Source organism: Blennius ocellaris (genome assembly GCF_963422515.1).
Source record: "Blennius ocellaris genome assembly, chromosome: 6".
Lineage (NCBI taxonomy): Eukaryota > Metazoa > Chordata > Actinopteri > Blenniiformes > Blenniidae > Blennius > Blennius ocellaris.
This window is the reverse complement of record NC_137655.1, coordinates 19,694,538-19,715,412: the sequence shown is the minus strand read 5'-3', so window position 1 is coordinate 19,715,412 and position 20,875 is coordinate 19,694,538. Positions and strand designations below refer to the sequence as shown.

Genomic DNA, 20,875 nt, shown 5'->3' with positions numbered 1-20,875 from the left:
AAACCTGCTATTTTCATGTATTTAGTGTTACGTTAAGTAAAATCCATATTGCTGAACTACAACATATTCTCCTTTAGGGTGACAAAGGCTTTTCTGGTGCTCCCGGCTATCCCGGCTCTCAGGTAATTGATACACAAACAAATGTGATGTCACAATCAACGGTTTACAGGGAGAGAAATATTTCACATTGCTGTGTTTATATCACATTCAAGTCTGTTTCCTTCATGTCTATTGTCAAACATAGACACAATTCTGCTGCTTAAAAAAAAGGATGAATTGGAATTGAGTTATTGTAAAGTGTGGAAATGATTGCTGATTATTTCTGGTCAGTCTACTGCCGTTCAACAGATTTTATTTGAGATAAAACGAGCACCCACAATTGTTTATTCAATCACAATTGAAACATTCAGGGATTTTAAAGCCCAAGATACTACAGTACATGTTAATGTATGTTAAAGATGGTCATCATCAGACAGAGTGTATCATTGATCTTTTTTCCAGGGTGGAAAAGGTGAACAGGGGCCTCCTGGTTATGTAAGTTGTCGCCTTCCTCTTCATTTCCATCTATGATTCTCTCCCTCACTCTTTTTTCGTAGCGTACCAAACAAACGCCACTACAAGAAAGGCCAGCAGATGTCACTAAAGTTCATTGAGATATTATCCTTGGTATACATATGACTTAGGCCACAGACATACATACCTAGATAGATAGTTAATATAATCTTAAACAAAAGGTTCTACAATTATTACGACTGCTTTCAGTGTTTTGAGTTTTTATTACAGGTGTTTCTTGTTTTTATTGCCAGTTATTAGAACATAAAAGTGAACTTTAACTGCATTTGTCTGGATCAAAAACTCTGAGCTGCAGATGTTTTGATATGAAACGTAAGAAAGCCGACTCAGTTTAGGCAGAAGAGGAAATATTTTCCCCTTGTTAAATAGAATGTAAAAAAAATTAATAGAGTCCAGCATTAACTCTGCTTTCTATCTCTAATTAGCTACAAGTGATTGTATAGTTTTAACAAGCGTAAGTATGTATAGTCGATTCACAGCCATGGTTCAGGTTTTAAAATGTGTTGTACCCCAGTTTCATAGAATAGAATCGACTAAATGGGGGCAATCCTTACAATTCATAATTGTATGTACATTTTTTGTATGATGTTTGTATAGCTAATAATAGGTTTCACAATTTTATTGTGATAAATATTTAAAAATTCACCCTTTGTAATGATTTCTTTTCAGGGTACTGGTGCTCCTGGCCCCCCTGGCACTCGAGGTGTCCCAGGATTACAAGGAGAAAAAGGTAAAACAATGTCACAGTGTGGCAACAAATGCTCACGACCAATAGAAATACACAAACTTTCATAAATACAAAGTGTGGATCGATTCAGTTTCCGTTCCTCCTTAATCCCCAGGTTACGCCGGTCCCCAGGGAGAGGCGGGTCCACCAGGTAAAATAACCCAACGCTGCAGAAAGTCTGCTCGTCTCAGTCAAACACATGGTGACAAAAGAAACACACACACTCACACACTCATTGCTTTGTTTGCACTTCAGGACGGCTTGTTGAAGGACAAAAGGGAGAAATGGGTCAGAAGGGAGATCTTGGACAGAAGGGGGACAGAGGTGTAGAGGGAGACTCTCTTTTTGGACCCCCTGGACAACCGGGACGCCCTGGACTGCCCGGCCCCCCCGGCCCACCAGGTATGATACATCATCGCAGTGAATGACGACTCCGGCAGGTTCGTAACGGCAGATGATGAAATTATTGTGTGTGTGTGTGTGTTCCACCCAGTTGATTCTTCTGTATGTGACGTTGAGAAGGGCGCCACCGGCGCACCTGGACCTCCCGGGTTACAAGGGGAAGTGGGACAAAAAGGTAAACGTGACGCTTTCGCTTGTGACACGTGTCTTGATTGCCGCTCCTTGAATTTGAAATAAAGTTTGTGCGCTTGATTTCAGGTGACAGAGGAGACACTTGTGTTCAGTGTGATGGCAACGGTGCCACTGGGTTCCCCGGGCCGGAGGGTCCCAAAGGAGAACGAGGTGGGTGGACGTTGATACCGGTCAATTATATGAACAATCCTGCGGCCATATATCTTAAATGTTTTATCTTTAGTCATATATTTACATGTTTTCTGGATGAGCTGAGGTGGTGTGATTTTTACCTGACAGGTCCTCCTGGTCAAGTCGGGGCAAAAGGAGACAAGGGCAGTCCTGGACATTTTGGACAACCTGGAAGACCTGTGAGTGGAATAACATCCGAGACCCAGAAGATCTGAAAATATCAGAATATACCTTTTTTAAATTTTTGCTCATGTTTTCTATTGTGCAGGGATCTCAGGGAACTCCTGGATTGATGGGGCTACCCGGTCCAGTCGGAGAACCTGGAGATATCTTCTTAGCTCCTGGTCTGAAAGGGGCCAAAGGTCTTCCTGGTGTCCCTGGTACTCAAGGTCAACCAGGGCTGGATGGGATTGCAGGGAGAGATGGACCTCCGGGTCAACCTGGACTCAAAGGGGAACCCGTAAGTGCTTGTGTGTCGTTTCATGGACAGACTCAAGATTTATAAAAAGAACAGTTGTGCCGCTGGCGACGCAAAACTGCAGTAAAGTTACACAAGATATTGGTATTTTGTCAGTATGTGACAATCAGTGGAAAAAAGAGTCGATGTACACGAGATGGTGAAGTCTAAAACACTTTTTTTTCCTAACTCTGCTTTCAGGCCAAAGAGGGCATCAAGGGTGAACGTGGGCCATCTGGAGACCCGGGTCTTCTTGGGACTCCCGGAGAGAGGGGTCCACCGGGTGTTCCAGGCTTCGGACGTGCAGGAGACCCTGGAGAGAAAGGCAGTCAGGGAAGACCTGGACTCCCTGGAACTCCTGGATTACAGGGTACGCTTGAGGTCTACAACATGAATAAATAAAAAAAAAAAAACGAATTCTAATTGCTCCTCTGAGACAAACGATACCTTGTTTGTATTGCCTTCAAAGATCATACTTTTTGTGATAAAAAAAAAACAACACATCTAGAAAGAAGTTCTTCTTCACTCAGGTTCTCACAGAACACACATACACACACACACTGAGGTACATGTACACAACGTTGGTGTTCTAATAGGTTCAAACTGATAGATCTATCATATGTGTACGTTTGTCCTTCAGGGTTTAAAGGTGAGCCGGGTAAAGGTCTGAGCACTCCTGGACTTCAGGGGGTTCCTGGACCGAGAGGGGAAAACGGCCTACCTGGAATTCAAGGTGAGCGAATCCATAATGTTTGATATCTTGATGTGTTGTGCTACGCTTGGACGATTCAGTTGGACACCACAGTCAGGTTGTAGATTTAAGAAAAAGCTGCCATTCAAACTGAAGGTGAGAATTTTAAGGAAGCAGAGGATGATGGAAACACTGAGGGAGGACATGCATGAGGAGGAGACAGGAGACAAAAATCCCCTAAAAATAGTAAGAAATAGAAACTAGAAAAAAACAAATGTGTCTCTGTGCTTTCTAAGTCTATGATCGTGAGAGTAGCACAAACCGAAAACATCTTCATGGACAAATATATTGAGTTATATTTAGCCACTTAAAAAGCCAATTATCTTCTAAAGAGTCTCTTTACAACAGGTGGCAACCATGTCGTCCTTTGGCATTTGAAAATTGAAGTAGGCTGAACTGTTTTCCACGATATCCTGTTTGAAATACACTTTTATTGTAATTTGAAGGTGAAAAAGGTCCACCTGGAGACCTGGGGTACCCAGGTCTTCAAGGACAAAAGGGTGAACATGGACTTCCTGGAATTGGATTTCCAGGCCCAACTGGCCCTAAAGGTGAGGTGTCCTATGTCTGTAAGATTGAGAAGGAAACTGTGGCACACGACAAAAACTGATGAAATGTTTTTGTTTTTTTTGTTTGTTTTTTTATTGAATCTTTCAAGGAATCAGTGGAATTCCAGGAGCTCCAGGATTAACCGGAGAGCCGGGGCGACCAGGACAAGATGGCGTGACTGGAAACCCCGGTGCACCTGGACAAAAAGTGCGTACTTTGCTGGCATACCATTTTATTATTTACTTTATTTTGAAATGTGAGGTGAAGTTAGTCTTTGCTTTGCAATGCAATTCAGGGCTTATTTCCATGCCTTTCCAGGGTGAACCAGGACGAGGTCTCCCAGGTCCCAAAGGTTTTCAGGGGGACTTAGGAGTTAAGGGGTACCCCGGAGAGAAGGGTAACATCGGGTTACCTGGTGTTCCCGGACGAGAGGGACAGACAGGATTACCTGGACCTCAAGGAATTAAAGGTACAGCCTCCAAGATTTTCAGCTTTTATTTAATTTTAAATTGTACAATATTGTTAATTTTTTCTTCTTCTGTGAAATAGGCGATATTGGGGTCCCGGGACCTCCTGGGTTGGCTGGTGCACCAGGACCTGCAGGGAAAGGCTCACCTGGAGCCCCTGGACCACAGGGTCCGCCTGGGGAGCCTGGACCATACGGTGAGCGTTGACTTTTGCCAATTTTAGTAGTAACCATCTGCCTGGGTTTCTTTCTTTTTTTTTTTCTGAATTTGAACGGTCTGTGCATCTTGTTCAGGTCGGGAAGGTGTAAAGGGAGAGAGAGGCTACCCTGGTTCTCCTGGTCTGGATATGCCTGGTCCTAAAGGAGATAAGGGAGCCCCCGGATTTCCTGGGGTTCAAGGTACTAAAGGACTGCCAGGTCCTTCAGGCCAACAGGGAAGGGACGGACAAATCGGAGCCCAAGGTGAGGATCAAGTATATCTCACTGAAAACATCCGCAAGATCAACTGTAGCATTGAATTACCTTTCGAGAAGTTGTTAAATCTTGATTGTAAATGTTATTCCCATTTTTAGAACTCTGCAAAAATCAAATCCCAGGAAATTAATTAATTAAATTAAAGAATCATATAAAACTGATCTGGGTCCTAACCTGAGCTTCACCTACTTTATTAACCCTCATATTCTTCCTACCAGGAAATATTGTTCATGTACTACTTAAAATACCAGTCAGTTATTAATTTTGTGTGTCAATACATGCTCAGAACTTTCAGCCATATGCCTTGTATTTAATCGCTTCACAGATGTTTTTCGATCCACATGCGAGTGGTGAATATTCCACCCAGTTTCCCCACCATACCACATTTACATTGTTTAACTTTATTTGTGTGTGTGTGTGTCAATAAATGCTCACATTCATTTCAGTCTGTTTGATTAAATTAATCAGCATTTCAAGTGCTGCCCACTACATCTTCTGGACTGTGAGGTCTGCTGAATAAATAAATAAATAAATGATGGTGTCATCTGCAAATAAAGTTCACTGGAACATGTTTCCAAATGTGTATATTTACAGACTTATATGAGAGTACGGTCACGTTTTTTTTCAGATTTCCCCCCCCCCCCCCCCCCCCCATTATGTTTGCATTGTCATTTTTACTGAGGTGGAAAATGTAATATGGTGGTTTAAAAAAAAAGTTACAAAAATTTGATTTACACAGGTCAAAATACAAAGTGTCAATTTAAACTGTTAATTAATTGCAGAAATCTAAAGTTGCATATTTGTGTGCGCAGGTTATAAAGGTGAAATGGGAGTCATGGGAACACCAGGTGTGCCAGGGTTTTCTGGACCCCCAGGCTTGCCTGGATCTCCTGGGCAGAGAGGTAAGAAACACAAAATTGCTCTCATTGGTCTCACTTTTCGACGGCTTGAAAGGTGTTTCAGTTCAATCAGCACTTATAAAAGCTCTTCTTGGCTCCACTCAGGTGATCCTGGTATCACTGGATCAAGGGGCACCATTGGAGGGTTTGGTCCTAAAGGTGAAACGGGAGAGCAAGGAATTCCAGGACCCCCTGGAAACATGACTGACGTGGAAATGAAGCACATGAGGGGTCCAAAAGGAGACATTGGAAACCAAGGTAAAATGATCATCCTGACCTTTCAGCTCCTTCTAATGCTCTTTTAGGGATTTGACATGTAAAAAAACCAAAACAAAACAATCATTGACTCTGAATGTGTGCATGTGAAACACTGAAGTGAATCTGGTTTGATTTTGCTTGTCAGGTCTAGATGGATACTCTGGGGAGAAAGGCCACAGAGGACTTCAAGGAGATCCTGGAATGCCAGGCAAAGATGGAGAGCCTGGAACACCTGGACAACCAGGTGACTTACCGGACCGCCCTGAAATATGCATAAATAATAAAACACATTTACATAGATACTTAAAATGCATGCATGCACTCAACTTTGCAGCATCTGTGGTGTTTTCCAGGTCCTAAAGGAGACTCCGGTTATCCCGGCGCAACCGGACATATGGGACCACCGGGCCAGAAAGGCAGCGTTGGAGAGATGGGAATACCAGGTATGAACTGAAGCATACATAATGCATGACAATAGAATATTAAGGAGTCTGTTGGTAAGCTTATATTTGTAAAAAGATTTTGGAGATTAAACTATGTTTTTTTTTTTTTTTAACAAACTTACATTTTATTTTCTAAAATAGTAGTTGACGTTTACGTGTTTAGCTGCTGGTAACGATGCAGGACACATTGAGATCTCCTTATAGGCGGAGCTTAGCTGAGCTCAGCAGTCGATTCCCGATTAGATACAATTTTATAAACAGTTTCCAGTGTCGCTATACAAGCTCTTCTGCCTCGCTGGCTCTCCAGCGATCGTCATTCACGTGCTCCAGGTTCCGCCGGCTCCTCGACTTTATCCACTCCCACATCATAGGAGATGAAAGCATGATGCACGTTAAAGCTCCTAAACATCAACGTCCACCACCTGCAACTGGCGGGAGCTGAATATTACAACCCAAATATGAGATAACCGACCATTGCAGACTTTGTTCCATCTAAAAAAAACCAAACAAACAAAAAAAAAAGTCTTATATTCCGATCAATAAAAATCTGCATTACATTCATGTTTGATCCAATAAATATGAAATAGTGCTTTGATAACTGAATCATGTTATTTACACAGTGAGAAATTCTTCCTGTTCGTGTGTGTGTGTGTGTGTGTGTGTGTATGTGTGTGTGCTTATGCAGGTCCAGTTGGGCCAACGGGTACCAGAGGAGACATTGGTACACCAGGACATCCTGGACTGAGCGGAACACATGGACAAAAAGGAGACTCTGGAGTACCTGGTGAGCCCGGCATTGGTATCCCAGGACCTCCAGGAGAAAAGGTAAGCCATGCAATCTGTACATCAATATTTTACACAGACGACATGGGTAGGGATACGTTTAATCCTTTATAGGGCACTTGCTAATATATGTATAAATTGAAAATGTGGACCATAATTTATTAATGGATATTTCTATAATAAAGATAATGAAGTCAGTATGAAGATAAACTAACTACTAGATGTAACCAGCTCCTCAATCCACCTGTTCTTAATAGACCTTCGTGTAAATTCCTCTTCTTGTGCAGGGTCTGATCGGCCAGCCTGGATTCCCAGGCTCATCTGGAGATAAAGGCCAGAAGGGGTATGCAGGTATGCCCGGCAAGCCTGGACTGGAAGGGGTTAAAGGAGAGCAAGGGGGCGCCGGGTATCCAGGTCAGACTTTCTACTCTTTTATATCATATTCATTCAGTCCACTCGGGCTATTTGAGTCCTGGTGGAAATATTATTGAAACGTCTCCGCTCGTGGTTTATGCTTTGTTCGCTGTACAGGTCAGCCGGGTCGGCCAGGTGAGAAGGGGACCGGCGGATTTCCAGGGTCTCCAGGAGAACCAGGTCAAGAGGGACGTCCTGGTAAGTCGAGCTTGTGGTTTCGTGCAAACACACTCATTACACTTAATTCATTGGTCATTCATCGGTTGGTGCTAAGTTGCTTCTTATGTAGACGTCAAATATAATAAGTTTGAAAGGGTTCAGTCTGACGAGTTATATATCGTCAGAAATAAATTTACATAAAATACTTATGCGTTGTTGTTGTTGTTGTTGCAATTAAATTAATGTTTTCAGGTGTCTGTAGCCCACCAAAGACTGTATTTTTTGTGGTGACTTTTTACCACTACTTCATTATATTTTAGGTCCGGCAAACGATTCATTTTGTGTTTTTAACGACTCGATGCAAGCATAATCATGATTTGTATCTTAGCTCAGGATTAAGCTGCTGTTTCTACATTTAAAAACACAATATTACATTGACAATATTTATACTACAAATCTGCACATGAGCTTGTGATTTGACTGAGAGTGCTTGGGACCGAGAATGTTCACGATACCTCAACAATGCATCGTGTCCCAACAAAGTGAATTCCTACGTTTACTTACACTAACTCCATTTTTACAAAAGCGTCTGTGATTCTATTTCTATTTTTGTGAAATTCAGGATCTTCTTTATGTTGCTGGATAAGATAAATGTACTAATATTGACCAGCTACAGCTGAATAAACCATCCAGTCGTATACTTTAAAGATTCACTAGGATGTCTCAAGCTGAGTGGAACATGTTCTCTTCCAGGTGAAGGAGGCCTGCAGGGACCTCCCGGATCCCGAGGCGATAAGGGTGAGGCTGGAGTGGATGGCATCCCGGGCTCCACGGGAGAAAGAGGAGATCCAGGTTAGTGCCGCAGGAGCGAATTGGCTTATTCTCACCCCCAAAATAAATCTCATTTAATACCAGCAATTGACACTAGTGGTTTGCATAAATGTGAATGTAACAGCAGACCTTTCGAACACATTTATTATTATCATTTATTATATTATTATTGTCCGGCCAGATGATTTCATCATATTAACAAAGTACCAAATATTGTGAAATGTTCACGCCAGTCGAGACTGTGAGGAATCACAACGTCTGCTATGTTCTGCAGGTATACCTGGTGTTGGTCGGCCTGGGGTTCCAGGACAGAGTGGTCACAAAGGTAAGAACTCTTTTTTTGTATATTTCTTTTCAGTTATTGGAGATCATCAGGGTTTCATTGCGTCACTTCGTCTTTCCGTCCCTGCAGGAGACAAAGGTAGCTCTGGCTTCCCCGGCACCCCGGGTCAGCCGGGTGTATCCGGTATCAAAGGCGACAAAGGACTTGCAGGCTTCCAGGGACCCGTGGGTGAGCCTGGAGAGCAGGGTGCTCCAGGTCTTTCTCTCGAAGGCCCCAAAGGAGACAGAGGGACATCTGGACAACCCGGAGAAGCAGGTGTTGTAAAATATGTGGCATGTTAAGAATTTGTTTGTGTTTAATGCTGTGTCATCAGAATATAGTGTAATAAAGAGCTAAGACAGGGGGACACCCTGGACAAGTCACTCGTCCATCACAGAAACATACATGCCTACAGGCAATTTAAGAGCCACGACGGTCTGGTGGTATATCGTCACTGAATAAACAAAATCTATCTATAATGACGTCACTGACACGGAGTAAAATTATAACCCCTCTTTACAATGAGATAATCAATTGATGATTGATCTGGAATTTTGTAAAGTTGCCTGCTTCTCTCTCCGTCGCTGGTTTAGTGTTTCAGATGTCGCCGAATAACATACCGACACCCCTGTTCTCCACACTCTCTAAAAACATAATTTAAAGGTCCCTCATTAATGTGTAATGGGAGCATACTATAAGCAGTGTCCCTTCTCTCACATGTTTTGTACAGGGATTAGAATCCATTGTAGAGCTTTGGCAATGACACATTGGCCCAGTGTGTCCAACCCTGACCCACGTGTCACCTGAATTATATGATTATTGTCACTTTCAACCTCCTTGGAAAGAACACGAGCAAAGAAAAAAAAAAAAAAACACGCACTCCAGGGACTCTTCATAACAAGGTTGGAGACCCCATGAAGGATCAACAACATAAAAAGGAACAAGATGAATCAGTGCTTTGAAATCCTGCATGCTTTAGATGTTAACACACCTGCTTAAACCTTCTGCCCATATCTAAACTTAATTCTATGTACCGTGAGTGACAGGACCAGATTTGATATCCAGGCCTGAGCTCTTCTCTCTGGACATTGCAGGTTGTCTTTTGCTTGATGTAGAATTCTTTCTTAGCATTTGAGTTTTCAGCCCACAAACTAAAACCCGTATATGTGCGTGTTTGTTTGAATGTGAGGTGTACGTGCTTCTTTTACTGCAATATTTCTTTTTCTCTTCATCCATCAGGACAGCCAGGTGTACCAGGGATCTCTGGAGTTCCAGGCCACGAGGGTCACAAGGGGGATAAAGGAGATCAGGGTCTGCCCGGTTTCCAGGGAGAGACGGGACACAAGGGTGATCCCGGCATTCCTGGATTTTCTGTAAGTCGTAATGCTGGCACCCATTTTAGCTTTCTTACCTTCCTCTTTCGTACGTGTGCATTCTGATCAGAGATGGCTTGCACGTCACTAAGACTTGTGTTTGTGATTGTGCTGGTTCAAGGGGCCTTCTGGACTACCTGGTATTAATGGAGAGAAGGGAGAGAGAGGATTGCAGGGTGTCCCTGGTTTCCCAGGTAAGGATATAGAGTGTCATGAGCTTGTGTCTGCAAGTGTGCATGTCAGTATTTTTGAGTGAAAAATGGAGAAACAAATGTCCATAAAACACAAATAACACCTGTAGGTCCAAAGGGTACCGGCGGGGACATTGGATTCAAGGGAGAATTTGGAGACAGAGGATTCCCTGGAGAAAAAGGTATTTAAAGAGTCAGTTACATATTTGTTAATAATAAAAAGTAAAAACCAACACTGGTAACTCAAACCTTCTCTTTCAATGATACTGTGCATTTTAGGTAATGATGGCCCTCCAGGTCCACCGGGACCCCAAATCTTTATTAAAGGAGACAGCGGGTTCCCAGGAAATCCGGGCTTGCCTGGACCTCAAGGACCAGCTGGGCTTCCTGGACATAAAGGACAGCAAGGTGATGGTTTTTTTCAGACATTTGACCCATTTTTTTCCCAGGCTTAAGCAATCATTTTTAAAGTATGAAGTCCCCAGAGACCCCCTCCCGCCTCTGACCCCTACACTTGTCCTGCTGCTGTGCCTTTTCCCAAAGCTCTCTGCCCACCAAGATGAGGCTCAACTCACACTTAGAAAATCACTGCTTCAATTATTAAATCATGACATGTTAAAAAAAAAAAAGCTTTCCACGTATTAGTAAACTTGTTACTTTTGAGTCTATTAAAGAGTGCCGATAGTCCAGTGAGATATACTCCGAATATCATTTTCTATATGAATGTGCCAGAAAAAGTTAGCAGCGTGATCCTTCTTTAAGCCCTGACCACATTTCAAGTGTCCTTTGGTAAACCGCGATTCCCCCAAGTTGCTCTTAATGGTGTTGCGAGGTCCTCGCATGGCATCCGTCACCATTAGGGTGTGATTGCGTGAGTAAATGGGTGAATGATGACGGATCATGTAAAGCGTGTGAGGACTGCTCAAGGGTAAAATGTGCTCTAGAAGCAGAGTCCATTTGCCATTCTCCATACATTTAAAGGTCCCAGATGATATAAATTAGTAATGTGCAAACTAATGCAGCCAAAGACGAGACACACTGGATCCAGATTAGGTCTCGTGAGGACATTCATCACTTATTCACGTAGGACATCCTCTCAGTATTGTTCTGTTTCATGCAATTACCATGAAGCAGTTTGTGAATCCACTAGTTTTAATTTCACATTTAACATAAATAAAGATATCTCTGATATTTAAACCCTGTTCAGTACCTGGATCTCTTACACAGTAATGTGGTTGCACAATGATTTTTTAAAATGTATTAATTTATTTATTTATTGGCATTAAATAACACAAATTTCACCCAGTTTACCAGGGGGCCAGATTGTCGCAGATCATTTCACAACATTTTAAAAATTGGAGCTAATAATTAAACATAAAGAGATCAATTAATTCCTGTAAATTGAGCTTATTGAATCAAAGTACATACATTTGGTAATGTTCACTACTAAATGCATTTAATTTCACTTTATAATACATTATATTATATTGAAATGTTGCCAATTGATGTTCTTATTTGCGTAAACATTTCCGTAACCTGGAAGTCAGCGGGGGACTACAAGTTGAACTCAATCAACTGTTTGTCATCCTGCTCATCCATTTTGATAACGGTTTCATTTTGACCCTCTCTCAGGTGTGACAGGTATTCAGGGGCCAAAAGGTGAGGAAGGTTTCCCTGGTTATCACGGTCAGCCGGGAGCCAAAGGAGAGTCCGGTCTGCCAGGGCCACAAGGTGAGGAGTTCACACAGACTGCAGTCATTTGGCAGACGTGTTTTGCCGTCACTTGCTAAACTGCGTGAATTCCCTTCATACCTGCAGGGCCGAGAGGACACCCCGGCCCTCCAGGTCCCGATGGTGTTCCAGGTCAAGTGGGACCCCCGGGGCCCTCCTCTATGGATCATGGGTTCCTGGTGACACGTCACAGCCAATCAGTGGACGTGCCATACTGTCCTCAAGGGACCTCGCTCATATATGACGGCTACTCTTTGCTTTATGTACAAGGCAACGAGCGCTCCCATGGACAAGATCTCGGTGAGAAACCTGATACAAGAGAAAAAGAAAAGACGAATCGATTTTAAAAATGCCCTTGTGGTTAGTTTTGATGAGTGAATTACATTCCTTCTGGTTCTGTGTTGCAGGTACGGCAGGCAGCTGCCTGAGGAAGTTCAGCCCCATGCCTTTCCTGTTCTGCAACATCAACAACGTGTGCAACTTTGCGTCCCGCAACGATTACTCCTACTGGCTCACCTCACCGGAGCCCATGCCGATGAGCATGGCGCCCATCACTGGAGAAAGCATCAAACCCTTCATCAGCCGGTAAGTCAACCTCTTCATCCACAGTGATGCGCCGGTATAAAAAAAGACTCCGTGTAACACTTTGCACATGCTGCTCTGTGGACAGATGTGCAGTATGTGAAGCCCCAGCGATGGTGATCGCAGTGCACAGCCAGACCATCATGATCCCCGCGTGTCCTCAAGGCTGGGACTCTCTCTGGATCGGATACTCCTTTGTCATGGTAAGAACATCCGCACAAGTGAGAGTTTTCTGCCACCTCATGCTCACCGTGTGGATATAAAAGCCAAGCCTCATTTCAGACGGCTCGGTAGATTGAATTAAATCAGGCAAAACTGTTTATCCGAGCCATGAGGATGGTTCGCATGAGTTCTTCGAAGTGAAAATGACACATTCAATGAATTGAGGTAGCTTGAAGACCAAGTTCCCTAGATATAATATAAAAGAACAGTCAGATAGATAAATAGTAGAGCAGAGAAAAGCAGATAAACAAGTAATCGACGCCTTGCAGGCTGGATGGGACCAGTAACTTTTAGCTTCACACGTAAATCATTTTCATCCAATTAAAGCCCTTCAGTTTTCCCAATATTGCCCTGACTGCGTGTTTTTCCAAATTAGATTCAACCTAATCTATTGAGTGTTGGCTCATTTCATCCACATCATGTTCTGCAGTTTTTTTTTGGGGGGGGGGTGTTGTTTAAAGCCTGAATGAAGTCTTTGTACACAACTTCCAGATAGTCTCCCTCATTAGTTTGTGTTGTGTCTGTGTTTTTCCAGCACACCAGCGCCGGGGCTGAGGGTTCCGGCCAGGCTTTGGCCTCTCCTGGTTCCTGCCTGGAGGAGTTCCGCAGTGCTCCGTTCATCGAGTGCCACGGCAGAGGAACCTGCAACTACTACGCCAACTCCTACAGCTTCTGGCTGGCGACCATCGAAGACAATGAGATGTTCACGTAAGGCAGAGCGCTCACACCCAGACGTTGTTAAATCAAGTTGTTTTTTTGTTGTTGTTCTTAACGTAGCACCTGAAAATATGTGCTTTATTGAACTCTATAGAATTACATTCATATTCGAGGTGAAAGGGTGAAATATCTGTGACCTCAGAGTCAAATATGGCTACAGGAGCTGTACATCTCAGTCTGCAGTACTGTTGTGTATACCCAGAGGTGACACAAATATAGGGGATGTTTTTCTTTCTTAAATAATGATCAAAACCCTGAAGGGTGAGGATAATTTATAAAAAGAAAACTTGCATGTTAAGGAAGTATATGCAAACTCCACACACAGATCCTCCAGTCGGCACTCCAACAGGGGAAAGTCTCGCTCAGACGGGCAACTGTTAAATACTGCACTGGCGCTGTATTCACTTCTAGTGTGCGGTGTTCCCGCACATGGTTCCAGCATTCACAATAATAAATCTACCAAGAAACGTTTCTATCCAAAGGAAACATGAAATATCTAGTGACATGTTGCTTAAGTGAGCTCTCTGGTCATTGCAAGACCGTGAAGACGTGATATACCACAACTAAACCATTAGGGCTCTACTACTATTACTATTACTATTACTATTACTATTACTATTAGTTTTAAGTATTTGCCATCATTTTAGTTGTAATATGCAGACTTCTTCCCAAATATTTTTTATTTGCCCATTCAGTTATGGCACTATTTCTTTTTTTCCAGACACAAAAGTGTCTGTAAAAGTTCAAATATCTGTGTGGTAACCCAGGATGCACTTCACTGCAACATCTTCTGATTTCTTTCACCTTCCAGGAAACCGGTGCCGACCACTCTAAAAGCGGGCAATCTTCGAACACACATAAGTCGCTGTCAGGTGTGCATGAAGAGGACATAAACCCCCGTCACCCAAGACGTCCATTTTTAACAAGCAATGAGGCAATAAGTGCGTTGAGGTCGTGGACTTGGCTTTACTTCCTGTTTTCAAAGGATGGTGCTATTTCCCTGCATGGCATGTATGTGAGGAGAGAGATGGAGGACGTTGAACTCGTACAGAACCAAACCACAGAGACCAAGTGGCCTTTTGCTCCGTGCGGAAACACACAATCACAACATGTTACTAAAGATTGGCACCCAGTTTACCGCTGCACTGACTACATGCCCCCCTGAACTGGTAAACTGGTGCTCACTTTGGAAGGGCTGTTTTTATTAGGTGCTATTGATTCTTACTTGTCTGCCTTTTTTCTCTGTCTTGTCCTTTTTTTTCCTTTCCCTACCAAGTGCCACATGTCAAAGGTATAGTTCCACATTATTATAGTTTTTCACACCCTATAACCTGTTTAAACCTACTAATGTAAAGTATGGGACTTACCACTGGTTACAGATGCTTGTCGTTTGCTAAAAACACATAATGTCGCCGACACGGATATATAGCAATCACTTTGTTGTAAATATGATGCATTCCTTTTAACATAGATCAACATACTTTCCTCAGGTTATTACTGAATTACTTTGTGTGCCATTAAGCCCTTTTTATTTATGAGAATATAAGAATATGTTGGACTTCAGTTTGCCTGCGATAAAGATCCCAAAACAGCATTTCAATGTGTGATATCCAGCCCCTTATTAACACACAAAACAGCACTGAAACAGCCTTGACAGGTGTGTGCGTGTGTGTGTGTGTGTGTGTGTGTGTGTGTGTGTGTGTGTGTGTGTGTGTGTGTGTGTGTGTGTGTGTGTGCGTGCGTGCGTGCGTGCGTGCGTGCGTGCGTGCGTGCGTGCGTGCGTGCGTGCGTGTGTGTACATATATGCAAGCCAATTGAAAATTGTGTGTGCATGCATGCAGTGTTCAAATATATATATATATATATATATATATATATATATATATATATATATATATATATATATATATATATATAGTTGCACAGCCTTCTAATTGAAAACAGGAAAACACAAAATAAGAAATTTACTTTTTCTCCACATTTATACTCATTGCGCATGACTACATGTATGAGCATTTACTCTCAATGACCCAAATCGTTCTCATCTTTGATCCCAAAGAAATGCACATGTATAGTATACATACTCACACATAACATGTACTTGCAGTTTCGCTTTGTGTATTTTACTGTTGCCATTTGTTAATTAGTTGTGTAAGTGTAAGGAGAGATCATGGCCACGGTTGTATATTGAAATCAAAGTGTCTATGCAGATTGAGATGCTCTTCAAGGTCTTAACATATGCGTGTGTGTGTGTGTGTTTTTTTTTATTTCTTTATTTCTCATTATAACAGCATTCAAAGATAATTTCAGTCATGTGGTGTCAACGTTAAAAGACTCCTGGCCCCTCAGCGTTGTTTCTATGTCTCTTTCAAAGAAAATTAAAGTTGCTACTGGTAAAGTTACAGCAATTATTCAATGATCACTGCAACCTGTTCGTCTGTTGTATCTGTGCATCGTCAACCATTTGAGCAGACTTTTCCTGCAGTTAGTATGATCTCAACAAGAAGCGCAACCTACTTCAATAGACAAATATTCAAATCCCATACTGTGTAATTCCTGCAATAATTAATGCGTGGTCATGGTTTGCTCCCGAACCTTACAGCAAGGTTACCGTATCTAGAGACTCTGAAGGACTCATAGGTGTAAATGTGAGTGTGATTGTCTGTTTCTCAATTTTCCCCCATAGTGAGGGAGTCGATGACCTGTTCAGGGTGCAGCCTTAATTTGCCCAAAGTAAGATGGGATGAGCTTCAGTTTTTTGGTTGTTTTTTTTGTGTATTTTACAGGAAGTTTGAGAATATTCCGACAAACATGGGGACAAAAAGTGGAGAAGATTCTGGCCATGTTGTCTGCACATCCCTGTCCTAACAGAGAACAATGTGCATCTATGTGTGATTTTGTTTTATCAATCAACTCAACATTCATGTCTTTGAATTGTAAAGTCCATGAAAAGTCCTGACAAAGAGACCTTGAGCATTGAACCAAACATGGAGCTTTATTTTTTTTTCCCCTCCCTCGTGCAGTACTTGATGAACGCCGCATGGGGGCAGCATCCTCCCAAGTTTGAAAGTTTGTTGCTGACCATGATCCCAAAGTCTCATTGTTTGGCGTCTCAGACGGTTACATTTTTAATATCTCTTTATATTTTTCTCAAGCTGCAAAACAACAAGGACAACAATAGCTTCGCACAAATGTCTATTGAATAATAATCCATGCGGAGCCTCTGCAACAACACTTCAGAGTGTGATGCAGCCACTACCTCAGCACTTCTGCTGGGACTGAGGCCAACAAACCCATTCACCTCAGGAAAACACAAACGGATCAATATGCTCCGCGGAGAACCAGATAACCTCTCCTTTCAACTCCGCTCTCGTCTTTCATTTATTACCGGAATCCTATCCCTTGTTTCCTCTCTTGTCACCAGACGGACAAACAGAGCCCTTGACCCTCGCGCTGGCTTCATAAACATGTCCGACAAGGCCTTGACCTCTGACCGTTAAGTACAAGGTGAGTCAGGTGGTGCGTTGGACCGTTTGACCATTCTGCACCGAAAAGGCCAAATGGTTTAAATGACAAGCTTTCGGGGGCGGCGGCCATGATTATGTGCCCCAAGGTTAAAATACCTGCAAGTTAGGCGAAGGCGACATAGAAAAGAATGAATAGAAAACAACTTGTCTGCTTCTAGTAGTGCAGAGATGGAAAAAAAAAGCACGGGGGGGGGGAGGTCAGTGTACCATGCTTAATTGACTTCCTTTATTTATTGAATTATTATTCCTATTTACATTGAACTCTCAAGACTTTTGTGTTGCAGCCACATTAAATTCGAGGTCAGATTTTTCTCATTGAGCTTTGCATTGTTTCAGTTTTGATACTGTTTAAAATGTTCTATTTCCTGCCAACAAAAGTAAGCATACAGCTTATTTTAGAGATTTTTTTTTTTTTTTTTTTTTGCTCCATCCATTCATCCATCTTCTGCTTTAGGGTTGCAGAGGCCTGGAGTTGATTCCAGCTGAAGGCAGGGGAGACCTGGACAGTTCACCAGCCTGCTACAGGGCAAATCCCACACAGAGCACAGGGAGAATATGTAAACTCCAAGTTTCTTCTCTATCGATGCTTGCTTTGGGTCTGTGGGAGGAAACCCAGATACATATGTAAAACATCCAAACGTATGCGTGCGTGTGTGCATATATGCAAGCCATTTGAAAATTGTGTGTGTGTGTGTGCGTGCGTGCGCAATGTTCATACACACATATATATATATATATATATATATATATATATATATATATATAGTTGCACAGCCTTCTAATTGAAAACAGGTAAACACAAACACATTTATTTACTTTTTCTCCACATTAATACTCATTGCGCATGACTACATGTATGAGCATTTACTCTCAATGACCCAAATCTTTCTCATCTTTGATCCCAAATAAATGCACATGTACAGTATACATACTCACACATAACATGTACTTGCAGTTTCGCTTTGTGTATTTTACTGCTGCCATTTGTTAATTAGTTGCGTAAGTGTAAGGAGAGATCATGGCCACGGTTGTATATTGAAATCAAAGTGCCTATGCAGACTGAGATGCTCTTCAAGGTCAAAACATATGTGTGTTCCTTTTTTTTTTCTTTATTTCTCATTATAACGGTATTCAAAGCTAATTTCAGTCATGTGGTGTCAACGTTAAAAGACTCCTGGCCCCTCAGCGTTGTTTCTATGTCTCTTTCAAAGAAGATTAAAGTTGCTACTGGTAAAGTTACAGCAATTATTCAATGATGATGGTGTGTGAGTGTGTGTGTGTGTGTGTGTGTGTGTGTGTGTGTGTGTGAGAGAGAGAGAGAAAGAGAGAGAGAGAGAGAGACATGTTATTATGGGTCTGCAGGTCTGCAAGTTGCTGTTCACTCACTTGTAGTGTTTTATTCATTTTGTTTGGTGCCCCCCCCTCCATATGTCAAAAAAAAGGTAAAAAGTGAGTGGGGGGGGGGGGGGGGGGGGGGGGGGGGGGGATGGTCTCGCTCACCTCGATTCAGACAACTATGGGCCCGTGGGCCACATTAAGGCTGCTGATTGGTAACGGGAGTCATTTACCATCACAGTGATCCCAGTTGTCCATCCCTGGTCTGTCTGTGAAGCTTCACTTGGACTCTTCCATCAGTGACACCTCTGTTCTCCTGGATTTTCTGCTCAGCCTAATTATATTAGATAATTGGAAAATGTACATTTAGTCAGTCAAACTGAAATTAAATTTCTGACTATGACAATTAAACAATTAACCGGAATAAGGCAACTTTTCCAATTACACAGAATTAATAATTCACAGCAAAGGTTACCGGTTATTATACAAGAGTTAGTCCTACATTACCAAGGCCATTTCTTCATTAAAGTACCGGGTTAGCCAATTTTACCTTGAAGTGAATCTGACAAGAAGATGAGGTGAATATTTTTTCATGTGCAGTAATCTAAATGGTAAATGTACTTTACGTATAAAGCTTTTTTAATTGCTTTCGCTGTGTCAAATGAGCTTTATGTCCATATACCTTGCATATTGCTGTGTGGCTGTATTGCAGCTGATTTCTTGTTTGTACAATGTGATATAACTGGAGTACCTGAAGAAAGAAACCCCCACACACACAAACAGACCCAAACCAGGGAACGAAGACCACGACAACACAATGCAGCCCCCTTGCTTTAAATATCACTCACTCACTCACACACACACACACACACACACACACACACACACACACACACACACACACACACACACACACACACACACACACACACACACACACACACACACACACACACACACACACACACACACACACACACACACATCCATAGCCATTCCCAGTCTGGTTTAAATCAACTGAAACTTCATGCAACATTCATCATTCCATAGCTACTGGCCTCACACTGAAATATATTTGTATAGAGGAACAGCACCACGTACCCGAGGTCACAACTCATCCTTGCTTTAGGGGCTTTGGAGGTCAACGTTCAACTCTTTAAGCTTCTTAGACTTCCTGCTTGTTTGGTAATATTGCTAAGTTGAGACCCAACTTAAGGTTTACACATGCCTTAAGAGGTCCGCTGGTTCAATAATCTGCTCACGACTGTTTCATCCGGAGATGTCAGACTGTTTGATTGACACCAGATTGAACTTGCAGTACGGATTGGGAGTCAGGTGGGTTGTTTGACCCTCACCAACCTCATGAGTGGATCAAGTCCGAAAGCCTCCATGTTTGAAAACACCCTTTTGACCCCGGCTCTGTCAATACAGATTATCTTGTAGCAGAAGCCAGGCTGGACACATAACAGCCAGACATATTCACACAACACCAACATGTCCATGCATCAATGGAATACATAGCACTGGAGCTGTTGATTATAGTGTTTTGCCTGTACATGGTTTATCACTATGAATAACTCATATTCCACATATTCACATTATTTCAATTTAAAAACTGAAAGTAATAAATTTTACCCCCCCCCCCCAAAAAAAAAAAAAAAAAAAACAAACTTGATTGTACTCGAAGCTCAACACTCCCACACAGATGTGTTGAACACGCCAGCAGATAAGACCTTCACTCACGTGGAAGTTGAGTTTGAAATTGTGACACCAACCTCAAAGTTTCAATAAGAGAGAGATTGTATACTCTTCGTGCGGAAAAATGTGCAACAATGGCAACACACCCACGCACGCTGTTCTGAAGGTTAAAGTCACACTGTGCTTTTTCTCTGTAATATTGTGTACTGTAGAAAAAAAAACATACTATTTGAACGAGAAATAATATGGCTCGCAGGCGACCGACAGCTCTCTACAGGTATATTGTCCAGTTTCATATCAAGCAGAATATTGTTGTGATCTTCTATCACTGCAGTTGTTCGGCTTCCAACTTTTTTTCTGCCAGCTTGCAATAATTCTGCTGTACCGGATATGAAAAGCATTCACTACCATATTTTGAATGACAAGCAAAGTCCAACCAGGTTCTGCTGAGGCCAAAAGAGTTTTTTACACACTACAAATTATTTCGCAGAGTTCATAGTAAAACCTTGAATCGAGATGTAAAAAGCTTATTTCGACATTTCTTAACAAGTAAAGTTTCCTTGCTGCATGGACAGATAATTTCACAAGTTTTTAGTAATTTTCTTGTGGAATTCAGTGTTTATATCTT

At 42.2% G+C, this 20,875-nt stretch overlaps 1 protein-coding gene across 1 annotated transcript in view; it reads left to right on the top strand.

Annotated features, from left to right (window-relative positions):
• The window catches only part of col4a1 (collagen, type IV, alpha 1), a 42,922-nt gene extending 27,646 nt beyond the window's left edge, over positions 1-15,276 (top strand). The window contains exons 17-52 of the mRNA XM_080498267.1: positions 78-122; positions 502-534; positions 1,243-1,303; positions 1,416-1,451; positions 1,556-1,702; positions 1,794-1,877; positions 1,961-2,044; positions 2,174-2,244; positions 2,334-2,525; positions 2,724-2,892; positions 3,163-3,255; positions 3,720-3,824; positions 3,932-4,029; positions 4,141-4,291; positions 4,372-4,485; positions 4,583-4,750; positions 5,575-5,664; positions 5,767-5,919; positions 6,065-6,163; positions 6,273-6,362; positions 7,048-7,187; positions 7,433-7,559; positions 7,677-7,757; positions 8,472-8,570; positions 8,824-8,874; positions 8,962-9,147; positions 10,111-10,244; positions 10,366-10,438; positions 10,546-10,617; positions 10,715-10,843; positions 12,068-12,166; positions 12,254-12,466; positions 12,574-12,751; positions 12,837-12,951; positions 13,506-13,678; positions 14,499-15,276. Coding sequence (XP_080354393.1) covers positions 78-122; positions 502-534; positions 1,243-1,303; positions 1,416-1,451; positions 1,556-1,702; positions 1,794-1,877; positions 1,961-2,044; positions 2,174-2,244; positions 2,334-2,525; positions 2,724-2,892; positions 3,163-3,255; positions 3,720-3,824; positions 3,932-4,029; positions 4,141-4,291; positions 4,372-4,485; positions 4,583-4,750; positions 5,575-5,664; positions 5,767-5,919; positions 6,065-6,163; positions 6,273-6,362; positions 7,048-7,187; positions 7,433-7,559; positions 7,677-7,757; positions 8,472-8,570; positions 8,824-8,874; positions 8,962-9,147; positions 10,111-10,244; positions 10,366-10,438; positions 10,546-10,617; positions 10,715-10,843; positions 12,068-12,166; positions 12,254-12,466; positions 12,574-12,751; positions 12,837-12,951; positions 13,506-13,678; positions 14,499-14,580 — 4,035 coding nt within the window. The 3' untranslated portion in view covers positions 14,581-15,276. The remainder of the gene's footprint in view (positions 1-77; positions 123-501; positions 535-1,242; positions 1,304-1,415; positions 1,452-1,555; positions 1,703-1,793; positions 1,878-1,960; positions 2,045-2,173; positions 2,245-2,333; positions 2,526-2,723; positions 2,893-3,162; positions 3,256-3,719; positions 3,825-3,931; positions 4,030-4,140; positions 4,292-4,371; positions 4,486-4,582; positions 4,751-5,574; positions 5,665-5,766; positions 5,920-6,064; positions 6,164-6,272; positions 6,363-7,047; positions 7,188-7,432; positions 7,560-7,676; positions 7,758-8,471; positions 8,571-8,823; positions 8,875-8,961; positions 9,148-10,110; positions 10,245-10,365; positions 10,439-10,545; positions 10,618-10,714; positions 10,844-12,067; positions 12,167-12,253; positions 12,467-12,573; positions 12,752-12,836; positions 12,952-13,505; positions 13,679-14,498) is intronic.
• Positions 15,277-20,875: the final 5,599 nt, after the last annotated feature.